The 11991-nt window shown below is 41.3% G+C and overlaps 1 protein-coding gene across 1 annotated transcript; it reads right to left on the minus strand.

Annotated features, from left to right (window-relative positions):
• Nucleotides 1–8931: 8931 nt before the first annotated feature.
• LOC108273485 (interferon-induced protein with tetratricopeptide repeats 5) lies at nucleotides 8932–11991 on the minus strand. Its single transcript, XM_017482739.3, has 2 exons — nucleotides 11824–11991; nucleotides 8932–10627 (listed from the first exon to the last, which is right to left on the minus strand). Exons 1-2 carry the CDS (start codon nucleotides 11826–11828, stop codon nucleotides 9217–9219), a joined length of 1416 nt encoding a protein of 471 aa, XP_017338228.1. The 5' UTR covers nucleotides 11829–11991; the 3' UTR covers nucleotides 8932–9216.

Consider the following 11991-nt stretch of genomic DNA (forward strand, 5'->3'; position numbering starts at 1 on the left):
TTTGTGGTCTGTGTAGATAATAAAGGGGTGTGCGGCTCCCTCCAGCCAGTGTCTCCACTCCTCCAGGGCCAGTTTAACAGCCAGGAGTTCTCGGTTCCCCACATCGTAACTGCGTTCGGCTGGTGACAAATTCCGTGAAAAGAATGCCAAGGGATGCAGCTTGGGCTTCTCCCCGATTCTTTGAGACAGAATGGCCCCCACTCCCGCCTCGGATACATCAACCTCCACGACAAACGGTCTGGAGGGATCCGGATGTCTGAGGATGGGGGCTGTATTGAAGGGCCTTTTAAGTTTCTCCAGAGCCTCCTGGGCGATTGGGGTCCAATGGAGTCACCTGGGCTTACCCCTTAGGAGGGATGTTAGAGGGTGCGCAATCTTACTAAAGTCCCGAATGAATCACTGATAGAAGTTTGCGAAGCCAAGGAAACATTGCAGTTCTCTAACGGTTCTGGGAGCAGGCCAATCCACGACCGCTTGAGTTTTGCGCTGATCCATGGCGATCCCTTTCGTGCTAATGATATACCCTAGGAATGATATTGTGTGTTGGTGGAACTCGCACTTCTCTGCCTTTACATAGAGCTGGTGTTGCAGCAGGCGACGCAATACCTGCCGAACATGCGTGATGTGTTCCTCTAGAGACGTTGAGTGCACCAATATATCGTCAATGTAAGCGATGACGTACCTCCCCAGCATGTCCCTCAGGACGCTATTGATCAGATTCTGGAACACTGAGGGAGCGTTAGCAAGCCCATACGACATAACCAAGTATTCATAGTGTCCGGAGGGGGTGCTAAAGGCTGTTTTCCACTCGTCCCCCTCCCTAATGCGGATCAAGTTGTACGCGCTGCGCAGGTCCAGCTTCGTGAAGATGGTCACGGACCATAGCTGTTCCAGGGCTGAGGGGACGAGAGGCAGGGGATACGGTACTTTGCTGTCACTTGGTTGAGGCCCCGATAGTCAATACATGGACGAAGGCCCCCCCTTTCTTCTCAACAAAGAAGAAGCCAGATGACGCGGGGGACACGGATGGTCGAATATACCCCTGCTGGAAAGCCTCCTGAATGTAATCCTCCATGGCTCGCTTTTCGGCTTGGGAGAGCGGGTACACACGGCCCCGAGGTGGACTGGCCCCAGATAGAAGGTCGATGGCACAGTTGTAGGGTCTGTGAGGTGGTAAACAACTTGCTCTCTCCTTACTGAACACCCCGTGAAGGTCGCGATATTCAGGAGGGACCTTGACCGGGACATAGGACAGGGGACTCTCGTCACCACTGGAACCATGGAACCCCTCAGACAATTGTGTAAGCACTACAGGGACCACTGGGTAATTTGTTTGGCTGTCCACGAGACCTGAGGGTTGTGAAATGCTAGTCAGGGTAGACCGAGAGTAATGGGATGTCTAGTAGAGACTGTGATGTAAAGGACGATGGTCTCGTGGTGGAGGGCACTGATTTGGACATGGATTGGTTTTGTACTATGGGATATGATTCCTTCTCCTTTGGGGGATCCGTCGATAGATTGGACCTCGCAAGGGTGGAGCAAGGGGTGTATGGGGAGGCCGAGATCTCGCTCCGTCCTCTCATCTTTGAAATTCTCGGCCGCTCCGGAGTCGACTAGCACTGAAAGGACAAAAGAACAGCCTTTGTGCTCAAGCAAATACATGTGAAACGTGTGACTGGAATGGACTCACCCGATAGCGGTGCACTTGGTTGTCCGTGCTCCTCTCAATTGTTCGAGGTCTCCTTTGGGGGCACTGACGAATGACGTGAGTGCCCTCGCCGCAGTAGAAGCACCTTGACTCGCGACGTCTTCTGTCGTTCTCCTCTTCGCGGGTCCGAGCATGCCCGAGCTGCATGGGTTCGGCTGGAGGATCCATCTCTGTTGGCAATGGTCAACACAGCGAGGGGCAGTTTGTACGGTGTAGCCGGTCCAGCCGTATGGCGAGGTCAACGAGGTCATCGAAGGTGAGCTGCTCGCCCCGACAGGCTAATGTCTTCAATAGTTCCGGATTTAGCCCCTGGCGAAATGAGGTCTTAAGTGCCGGCTCATTCCATCCGCTCCGGGCAGCAATGGTGTGGAATTCCAGCGCATATTCCCTCGCGGTGCAGGAGCCTTGTCTGATATGCAGGAGATCTTGGCCGGTCTCCCAGCCATCGGGGGAATGGTCAAAGGCGCGCTGGAAATGGGCGAGGAGGTCCGTTAGTGAGGGTCTGACATCGCCTCCTCGCTCCCACTCCGCCATAACCCATGCCAGGGCTGGCCCAGAGAGAAGCTCCATAAAGTGGGTCAGCTTACGAACCTCCGGCATGTCTAGGTGGCTCTCAAAAAAAGCCTATATTGTAGCAGGAAGCCCTTGCATCCCTCCGGCTCCCCAGCATATCTCCCTGGTGTAGGCAGAGGCAGATTGTGCGCAGCCGGCGTGGCTGGAATGTGCGCAGCCGGCGCCTGAAAGTGCGCAGCTGACATGCTCGGAAAGTGCGCAGCTTGCATGTACTGAACATACCCTGAGGCAGCCGGTGGTGGATGCATTGCTGGAGCAGAGGGTACCGTGAACGGAGATACGGAATCGCTCAAACGAGAAACCTTGAAATCTCATCCCGATGCACTGCTAATGCGTGGTTCTGCTCCAGGATGTGCCGCTGCCACTCCGGAGAGTCCGCTATCTCCATATTGGGCAAAGTAATCTGTTACGATTCCTCTGCGGAGACAAACACGGAAGGACAGTCCAGAGTGCGTGAGGTTACTGGAAAACAGAGTACGATGGAAAACAAGGTCAGTAGAAGGGGCAAACAGGTGTAACTGGGATTAGGCAGAATCGTAGTCGATAAACACGCAAAAGGTGAAACCAGAATGGCGGATCAGGAAGTATGGCTTGGTACACGACAGAGACGAGGATGCTGAGCGTTTACTTCGCAAGCCGCTGATGTTAACGCATCCCTTTTATAACCTTTGATCTGGTGCAGGTGTTTGTAATCAAAACTCCAGCGAACTTGAGCGCGGGCATGGCTGGGAAGTGTAGTTCTCGTCCGCCCCCTCCGTGGGCGGCACTACACGCTGTAAACAGCAGCCATGAGTTCGCCGTGGCGTAACAGTAATACTACAGAAGTGGTCCTTAAGGTCAAATTATATACATTAAATTATTTTATAACGTTATTTCACACTGATACAGACAAATTACAAAAAAAAAAGTACCCTTGTGGGTACTAGTCCAGTGACCAAGAAAAGTTAGGTTTAGTCCCTTTTTTTCAAAGTGTGTAGGCAGAAAGACAGCGCTTACCTCATCGTGGTCAGTCTCTGTGTATATCACAGTGTGAAAACAGATCGGAGACACTGCTCTGACACGGATATAAGCTGATAACTTCCCCACCCATAGGGTCAGGAATGGAAACCGAAACTATTTACTTTTCAAATGCAGACCCAATTGGATGACATCATCAGCAAATAAGAATGCAATAATAAATAGGGAGAAATAAGAATGCAATAATAAATAAGAAAGTAAAAATGCAATAATAAATAAGGAGAAATAAGAATGCAATAATAAATAAGGAGAAATAAGAATGTAATAATAAAAAAGAAAATAAGAATGTAATCGCCTGGATTGAAACAGTAAATGGTTTAAATGAAGTAACTGAGCCTCAATATCAAGTCAGACTCATTTTAAAAACGTGATTAAGAAAACAGAATAGTGTATAAATATTTCCTACAGAAGCAGCCTTCATTTAGCTTTCGTTTTCTCCTCCTGATTTCCATCTGCTTTGCAAAGGAAAACTCGACTCAAACAAATAAAAAGCGTTTTGCAAAAGAAAACGGTCATTTGAGAGAAAACGCAGAGGTGTAACAAATAGCTAAATGACCTGTTTCTCTCTCTCACACACACACACACACACACACACACACACACACACACACACACACACACACTCACACACACACCTCCGGCTTTTATTTTCTCACAATGCATCTGAGCAATTTCCTCTTCCAAACCAGCAGATGGCGCTATCGGTCAATTTACACTTGTCTCCCAGAGAAACGTTACAACATATTACATTACACCACAGTGTGTAAATATTATTTTTGTTAAATGCCTGAAACAAGGTGTGTAGTTAACACAAGCTCAAGATATTTTTCACGTTATATTCTACGACATAAAAATACATCAGTAATACCCCACTGGTGATTTTGTTAAGCTTTTAGGTATCTTGAAAAAGACGCTTGCTAAAAGTGGCTTAATTGGACTACAGACGTCATCACGCCAAACAGGAAAACTAATTTACTACAGCCTCGTTTGGCAAACTATTCCAACTCAAACTTTCCAACTTGTAGATTTATCAATTTATAGTATTCCGCCACGCATTGTAGTGCTATAAAGCTTAGCGTTGGTGACGATGAAGTCATGTGACCGTGGTGTAGTTCGTTTATAGCATAACTTCCGCCGATTGTATTTAGGCTTCAGACTACATAAAAGTTGCTTTCATTTGTGAAGATTATCTTGAACAAAACGTGTAAAAATGAAACTTTTGTTGGTCACAGAGCTTATTTTCTGCAATAATCTAAAAGCCAATAGAAAAATCCTATTGGTTTTTGTGGCAGGAACCAGCGTGATATTAACTTCCGGGCTGCCCTACAAAAATACGTGATCCCTGTAGCACTCAATTTCTAGTTAATGGATACTGTGATGGACCTGTTGATGTAATTTCAGGTTTTGCTTTCTGCTTTGACATATGTAGTCACAGGCTCTTTTCTTTTTCACTTGGTTTATTTAAAAAAAAATCAAATAAATAAAAGAAGATAAATAAACATGGTCTTTACTGTTGGCCCAGTGTGTGCTGTATATACTGAGTGGTTGCCAGATAGACATCTGTGCCACGTGTGTGAGGAGTTTCCATGTTCTCCCCGTGCTTCGGGGGTTTGCTCCAGGTATTTCGGATTCCTCCCCCAGTCCAAAGGCATTTGTTGTAGGCGGATTTGCATTTGAATGTGAATGGGTGTATGAGTGTGATTGTGCCCTGCACGCGTCCAGGGTGTCAACCACCGTGTGCCTCGAGATCCCTGGGATAGGCTCCAGGCTCCCCGTGACCATGTGCAGGAAAAGCAGTAAGGAAAATGGATGGATGAATGAAGGTGAGGGTCCCATGAGATCAATGGCTGCTTGTAGTTCTGCTAGTTCTTCAGGGTTTAATAGGTTGTCACCTTTGGGAACAATGACAATGACATGTGGGTCAGTGGGTAGCCCACAATCCTCCCAGTCAAGGGGTGTCTTAATCGCTTTGAAAACAGTGTTACTATATATGCAGACTTTAATAGTGAAAAAGACACACTATTAGCATGACATAAATATATATAAAAAATTGGTTTCACTCTGCCTAATTTTTTCCCCTACATTCTTTTGAATTTGCATGGAATAAAATAAAAATATTAGGTGCCATGAGTGTACCTTCTGCCATCATTACACATTTGAATGACCATGTAATATGAAGCAATGTGATAACAATTAAAAATGACTATATCTGGCCATGGGCATTGTTTCGACTCAGGACAGCTGTCATTTACTGCTATTGTCAAGCAACTGTTTGACGCCGTACACCTTTGAGCACTTCACCTTTACACGTTCGTTGAGAGTAGGCTAATGGTTGACAGGCAGGAATTTGGCCAATATATACCGCAACCCTTTCATAATCTATCATCTATTACAGAGAGAGGTTAAAGCAACGCAAACATGTGCACACATGATGCAGTATTAGACCATGAACACATCATAATGAAACTAAAGCCTAAATCTACGTATGTTCTGATTAAAATGGCTTGCATTAAACTGCATTTCACACTTAACTGAAATTTCTGATGTGTAAAGAGGGAGAATACAAACTAATACAAATGTGAAAACCAACACTAAGAAGTGCAAATGATGTAAAAGAAAAAAGAAACATGAATATTATAATACAGATACTGAAATACAAATAATGATGGCAAAGTTACAATAATATTAATAGTGATAATCACTCTCTCCCTCTCTCTTTCTGTGTGTGTGTGTGTGTGTGTGTGTGTGTGTGTGTGTGTGTGTGTGTGTGTGTGTGTGTGTGTGATTTAACTGTGTGTTAGTGAGTGAATGTTTTAATGAAAGTCTGTATAAAATCTATAATACCCCTTCATTTTTCCTCTCTCCACATAGTGAATTTCAATGCAGTACCAATTAACCTGAACCACAAACAACAAACCTGGTTTGGTAATTTGAGACATCTGTACATGATTTGAACTAACTTTATGTTAGCACTCACTCACACCTTATTGTCACTGCACTGATTTAAAATCTGACTCTAATTTCATCTTCAAATTAACTGCTAATCCTAGATATTCGCATACTTATGTCACTCACAGATACGCAATATTGAATCATTTTCCTCAATAAATAAATGACCATGTATAATATTTTGGTCCCAATTCTTTCATTCGGTTCTCTTTATCTATTTTTAGGACTTGTGTGAACATCTGATGATGTTTTATACTAGGTCTTATTTATGCAGAAATATTGAAAATTCTAACGGGTTCACAAACTTTCAAGCACCACTGTACATGTATGACCTAATGTCTAACTCAAAACAGACTAGAATTAGCAGCTTACTCCGTGTATTAAATGTGCATGGGCAATCTGTGTATGGTCATGGATAGCGATAATTGCCCCTAAAACACACTGCCTAAAATTCTGCAGCAACAAAGACCTGCAAATACCTGCCTGTTATTTGCAATTTGCATTCCACATTCACGGCCACATTCACACTCCTAAAAAGTGTTATTAGATACCATATTTAACAAATGACATAAGTAAATCAGATTATCTGACCAAATATGACTTACTATTACCAGGAGGTTGCCATATTCACTTGGTGATGTTCATCAAACTGTGAAAGAGAAGATTTATATTAGGATTGGGCACAAGTACTTGAAAGTTCATAGACCTCCTCTAAAGTGTATTTGAATACTCATATGAAAACAAATGTTTTTGTTTACATCAGCCTATTTTCCCCATCTCTATATTCACTGAAGCTGACACACTTTACACTTCTCGCAAGTAATTAAACTGATTTCAGAATTTAAATGGCTCATTTGGTACCATTGTCTAATCAATATTAAAAAGGGGATCGGTATACAGACATTTACAAAAAAAAAAAATTTTTTGCCTTTTATGTGTATTTATCTGTTTTTAATATATTTTTGTTCTGTCCAAATGTTTTTTGAATACATTTAATTTTTTTTAAGAGATTAACTACTTTATTGTGCTTGTGCATGTTGATGATAATTTTTTTTAATGACATTTAGATCTAAAAATCATCATTGAAATTAATTAATTGATGTACTATACAGTAAAAGGTCCCATACTGGGCACAAACACAACTGCAGATATATTAGTAACGTTGAGTACCAATATGTTACATAATACATACTCCCCATAATACATATAGAAAAATAAATGAAAAATTTATTACACAAAATTTCACAGAAGACACAGATCAAACATCCATCCATCTTCTATACCGCTTATCCTTTTCAGGGTCACGGGGAAGCCGGAGCCTATCCCAGGAAACATCAGGCACAAGGTGGGGTACACCCTGGACATTCTGACCCATCACAGGGCACAATCACATACACTACAGACACTTTGGACATGCCAATCAGCCTACCATGTATGTCTTTGGACTGGGGGAGGAAACCTGAGTACCCAGAGGAAACCACCGCAGCACGGGAAGAACATGCAAACTCCGCACACACAGGGCCACGGTGGGAATCGAGCCCCCGACCCTGGAAGTGTGAGGTGAACGTACTAACCACTAAGCCACCGTGCACCCACCACATAAACCATTTTAACAACTAATGTGTTAAATCTTAATATATTGTGTCAGCCAAGTGGCTGTCTAGCTAGCAGGTTTTGCAAGTTGGAAAAAAGTGCTGGGACAAAACACAAAGCATATTTCTTTAGACTCGGACATCGTGCTAGCTAGAAATCAATTTGTGATACTGACATTTGTTCCCTGGGCTAGCAAACTTTAGAAGTTGAATTGAGTACTCACTGACAATGCTAATATGAACATTGTGTGAGTCTGAATTTCACAATTCACCTCGCTTAACTATTCCAACTCTGTTACATATTTCCCTCAACATTATGATATATAAATTCTTTGACAGCGAGGTCAATTCTTAACTATGAAAAACGAATACTTACCAACAATATATATACAAAAACAGGCTTATCAGCCACATTGGTCCTTGCAGAGCCAGCATAAGAAAATGGCGGTCACACAGTATGAGCGAGTTGTCTGAGCAAATGGCGCACCACAAATGAAACTAATTTGTGTTAATCAAATTGAAATAATTATCATACATGACACTATTTATACATTTTATGTTGGACTAGTCAAACATACATACATATTTCTCCTAATTAGATGTTTTTAAAGAAAGTGAACAAATTTTAAATTTGTCATGTCTATGAAGGGCCTGAATAATTTTTTTTTTTTGAGTGTATGTGGATTATAAGTGCTATCCAGATAGAATCTAGGTCAATGGTTTTGTTTTTAATTTCCAGTGTCTTAGAATATATTTTGTATTGTAAGAAGAACTCTGCTGCTTTACTTAGTGATAATAATTTCTGATGTGTCTCCAAAATCTTCTGATTTTGTTCCCTTTATCATGTTTTATTACCTAAGCACAGATAAAGTGTCCTGCTCGCTTTAATTTCCACATTATTCATGTCTGTGTGGATATCCACACTCAATTCATTTGTCATTCCCAAATGCATTGTACAAGTGTCTTGTATTAAGCCATTAGCAGTGTGTGACCATGTACAACTTGGCAAACAGCTGTGTTTACTAGACAGCCACATTTCATGACCAGGTGTATTTAAAACTTTACTAACTTTTATCCACCTGTGTTCACTCCACAGAAAAGATCATATTAAAATTGTTGAAAGTGCTTTAATTACAGTTACAAGAAAGTGGTTTTCAGAATTGAAATGCAGGACAGACATTAGTAGTAAAACATTAATAGTGAGTAAAGCAGCCATCATATTCCATTACTACATATAATTATGATCAAATATAATAATGAACAAATTATCTTAAATTCACAGTACATATATTATTATAAGATACTACATTGGTTGGCATTAAATTTCATGAATATTTCTAAATCATTGTCTGGGTATCATCTTGTATATTGATAATATTACTCCAATGAAAGCCTAAGTTCACAAAGATCTGTGAGGTAATCCTCTTTGTCTACAAAGCTCAGCGCTTGCTCAAAGCACTCTATGGCTTGTTGTTTTTCTCCTTTTTCCTTATGAATGATTCCAAGTATTCCAAAGGCCTCTCCATCCCTTGGGTTGTTCTCAATTCTTCTCTCTGCAATCTTTTGCAGACTTTTAGCACTTTTACTCCCATGATATGTATTTGGATTTATCTTCAAACATTCAGTGTAGTGTTTGATGGCAGCAGGCTCACATTTCATACAGTACTGCTGGAAGTTTGCATAATAGTAATGAACAGACTGGTAGTTATCTTTTTTTTCTCTAGCTGCCTTAAATGTATTCTGGAACATTTCTTCTGCTCTTGACATATTCTGATTCGCCCCATACTGGAAGGCCAGTTCATTCATAGCAATGATGAAGCTAGTCTTCAGTTCAGTTGCCATCTCCAAATGGTAGATACACTGCTCTCGAATTCGCTTAATTTCAGCACCTTTTGTGTGGTGGCTTCCTGCTTGCATCAGATTCAGGATCTTTTTCTTATAGCAGAGCCCCAGCTGATGGTGTATAAAGCCTGCATTGGACACTTTCTCTAATGCTCTCTTTAGAAGGGCAATAGACCTGTCCACAGATCCTTCAATCCGGAAATACTTCCCAACATATCGCATCACATGGGGGTGTTCTGGAGACCTCTCTAAGGCTTGCTCCACTAGGCTCTCTGCCTCGCTATACTTCTTGTGAGCAACCAATCTTAAACCAAGCAGAACTTTAAGAACATCATCATCTGGGTTAGTGGCTATGGCCCGTCTAAGTTGATCAATTACCACTGGATCTTCCAGCATATCCTCTGCCCGATACAGAGCAATGGCAAGGCCGGCATTCCATTCACCCTCCTCTGGGTCCAGCTCCAGGGCCTTCCTGAAGCACTCTTTAGCCCTTTCATTATATTTCCAAGAAAACTTGAGGAAGGTCCATCCTTTTTCTCCAAGCACCTCGGCATATGGGACAGATGGATATTTCTCTTTAATTTCCCTCAGTTTATTCAGGTAGCTTTCACATTCTGCAAAATTACCCATACGATGGTATAACCATGCAAGGTCTCCATAGGCAACAACAAGCAGCTTGTCACAGTCATTTCCACGAGACTTGGTGAGCTCTACAGATCTTTCTAAGTTGCTGAGAGCCTCAGTATTGGAGCCTAGTAGAAACTTCACAAATCCCATACTGCTGTGTGTGCGCGCAGCTCCTTCCTCCCTTCCAAGATCCAGGTCAAGCTGTTCTTCGAGCCTGTTCAGAAGATCGGTGAGATCTGTATCATTTTCATTCAGAGCCCAGGTAAAATGGCATTCCAGCTGAATAAGTTTGGTTTTTAAAATGATGTCTTGTGTTGAACTGGTAGAGAAAGAAATAACTGAGTCAGATGCATGAATGAAATGGATTAAAAGTAAAACAATAGATACATATTCTCAGAAAATAGTGTATTGAATCTTTTATATGGTTAAAATTCGTTTAACACATTTAAAAACACATAAAAACAAAAGTGGTCCTTAAGGTCAAATTATATACCTTAAATTATTTTATAACGTCACTTCACATTATGTAATAGATACAGACTAATGTTTGTACAAAAATGTACCCTTATGTGCAGTGGTGGCTGGTTAATAGGGGGCGTTGGGGCACCGCCCCTTCTAAGTTATCAACAGAAGAATGCTACTTAAACATGTTAAACATGAGTTAAATATATATTGCTAAATAATCATGAAATAAAATTTGGTCGTACTTCTTGCCTTTTAGTCATGTTAGCATTTATTTTATTTTTCTTCTTTTAACCTAAATTGTATTTTGTTCATATTTGTGTGCAGGGCTCCGACCAAATGAGTGTGTATGTAGGTATTTAAACTTTTGAAAAGCAGGTGACTTGAGGCTGCTCTCTAATTGGCTTGCTTCAGATTGTCCTTTGGCCGCAGCTCACTGCGCACCAGACACGACCGCTTTTGTTAGCGAATCAGTATATATATATATATATATATATATATATATATATATATATATATATATATATATATATATATATATATATATAAATAACGTAATGGCACCAGGTGTGTGTAATTAGTACTCCGGAGATTGTGAACGTGTCTGTGTTTTGGGTTGGGAGTTGTAGTCTGTGACGGCCATATTTGTAGTCTGAGGTGTATTAAAGGCAAGGGCAACGTTTATTTTCAAGTAGTGCTACTGACCATAATTTGGCAACATTAGTGTTTTTTTTTTGAGTGATTATAGTTTTTTGAGTGATTACAATTTTGTGTGATTACCTTGATTAATTAATACTGATAATAAACCTACATTAAACTCAAATTCGTTGATTCGTGGTACGTTATTGTATGCTTTACCAGTTGTATTTTCCATTTTTAACTAAGCAGTAGTGATACATTGTTTTATCACCTGTTAAATGGCTATTTAACAATTACATTCAGTCCCGCATTACTAACGGTGTGATTGTCAGTTTGTTTGTGCCCTCCCCAGTGACCAAGAAAAGTTAGGTTTAGTCCCTTTTTTAAGTGTGTAGGCGGAAAGACAGCACTTACCTCATCGTGGTCAATCTCTGTGTATATCACAGTGTGAAAACAGATCGGAGACACTGCTCTGACACGGATATAAGCTGTTAACTTCTCCACCCATAGGTTCAGGAATGGAAACCGAAACTATTTACTTTTCAAATGCAGACCCAATTGGATGACATCATCAGCGAATAA

Source organism: Ictalurus punctatus, chromosome 13, assembly GCF_001660625.3.
Source record: "Ictalurus punctatus breed USDA103 chromosome 13, Coco_2.0, whole genome shotgun sequence".
Classification (NCBI taxonomy): Eukaryota; Metazoa; Chordata; class Actinopteri; order Siluriformes; family Ictaluridae; genus Ictalurus; species Ictalurus punctatus.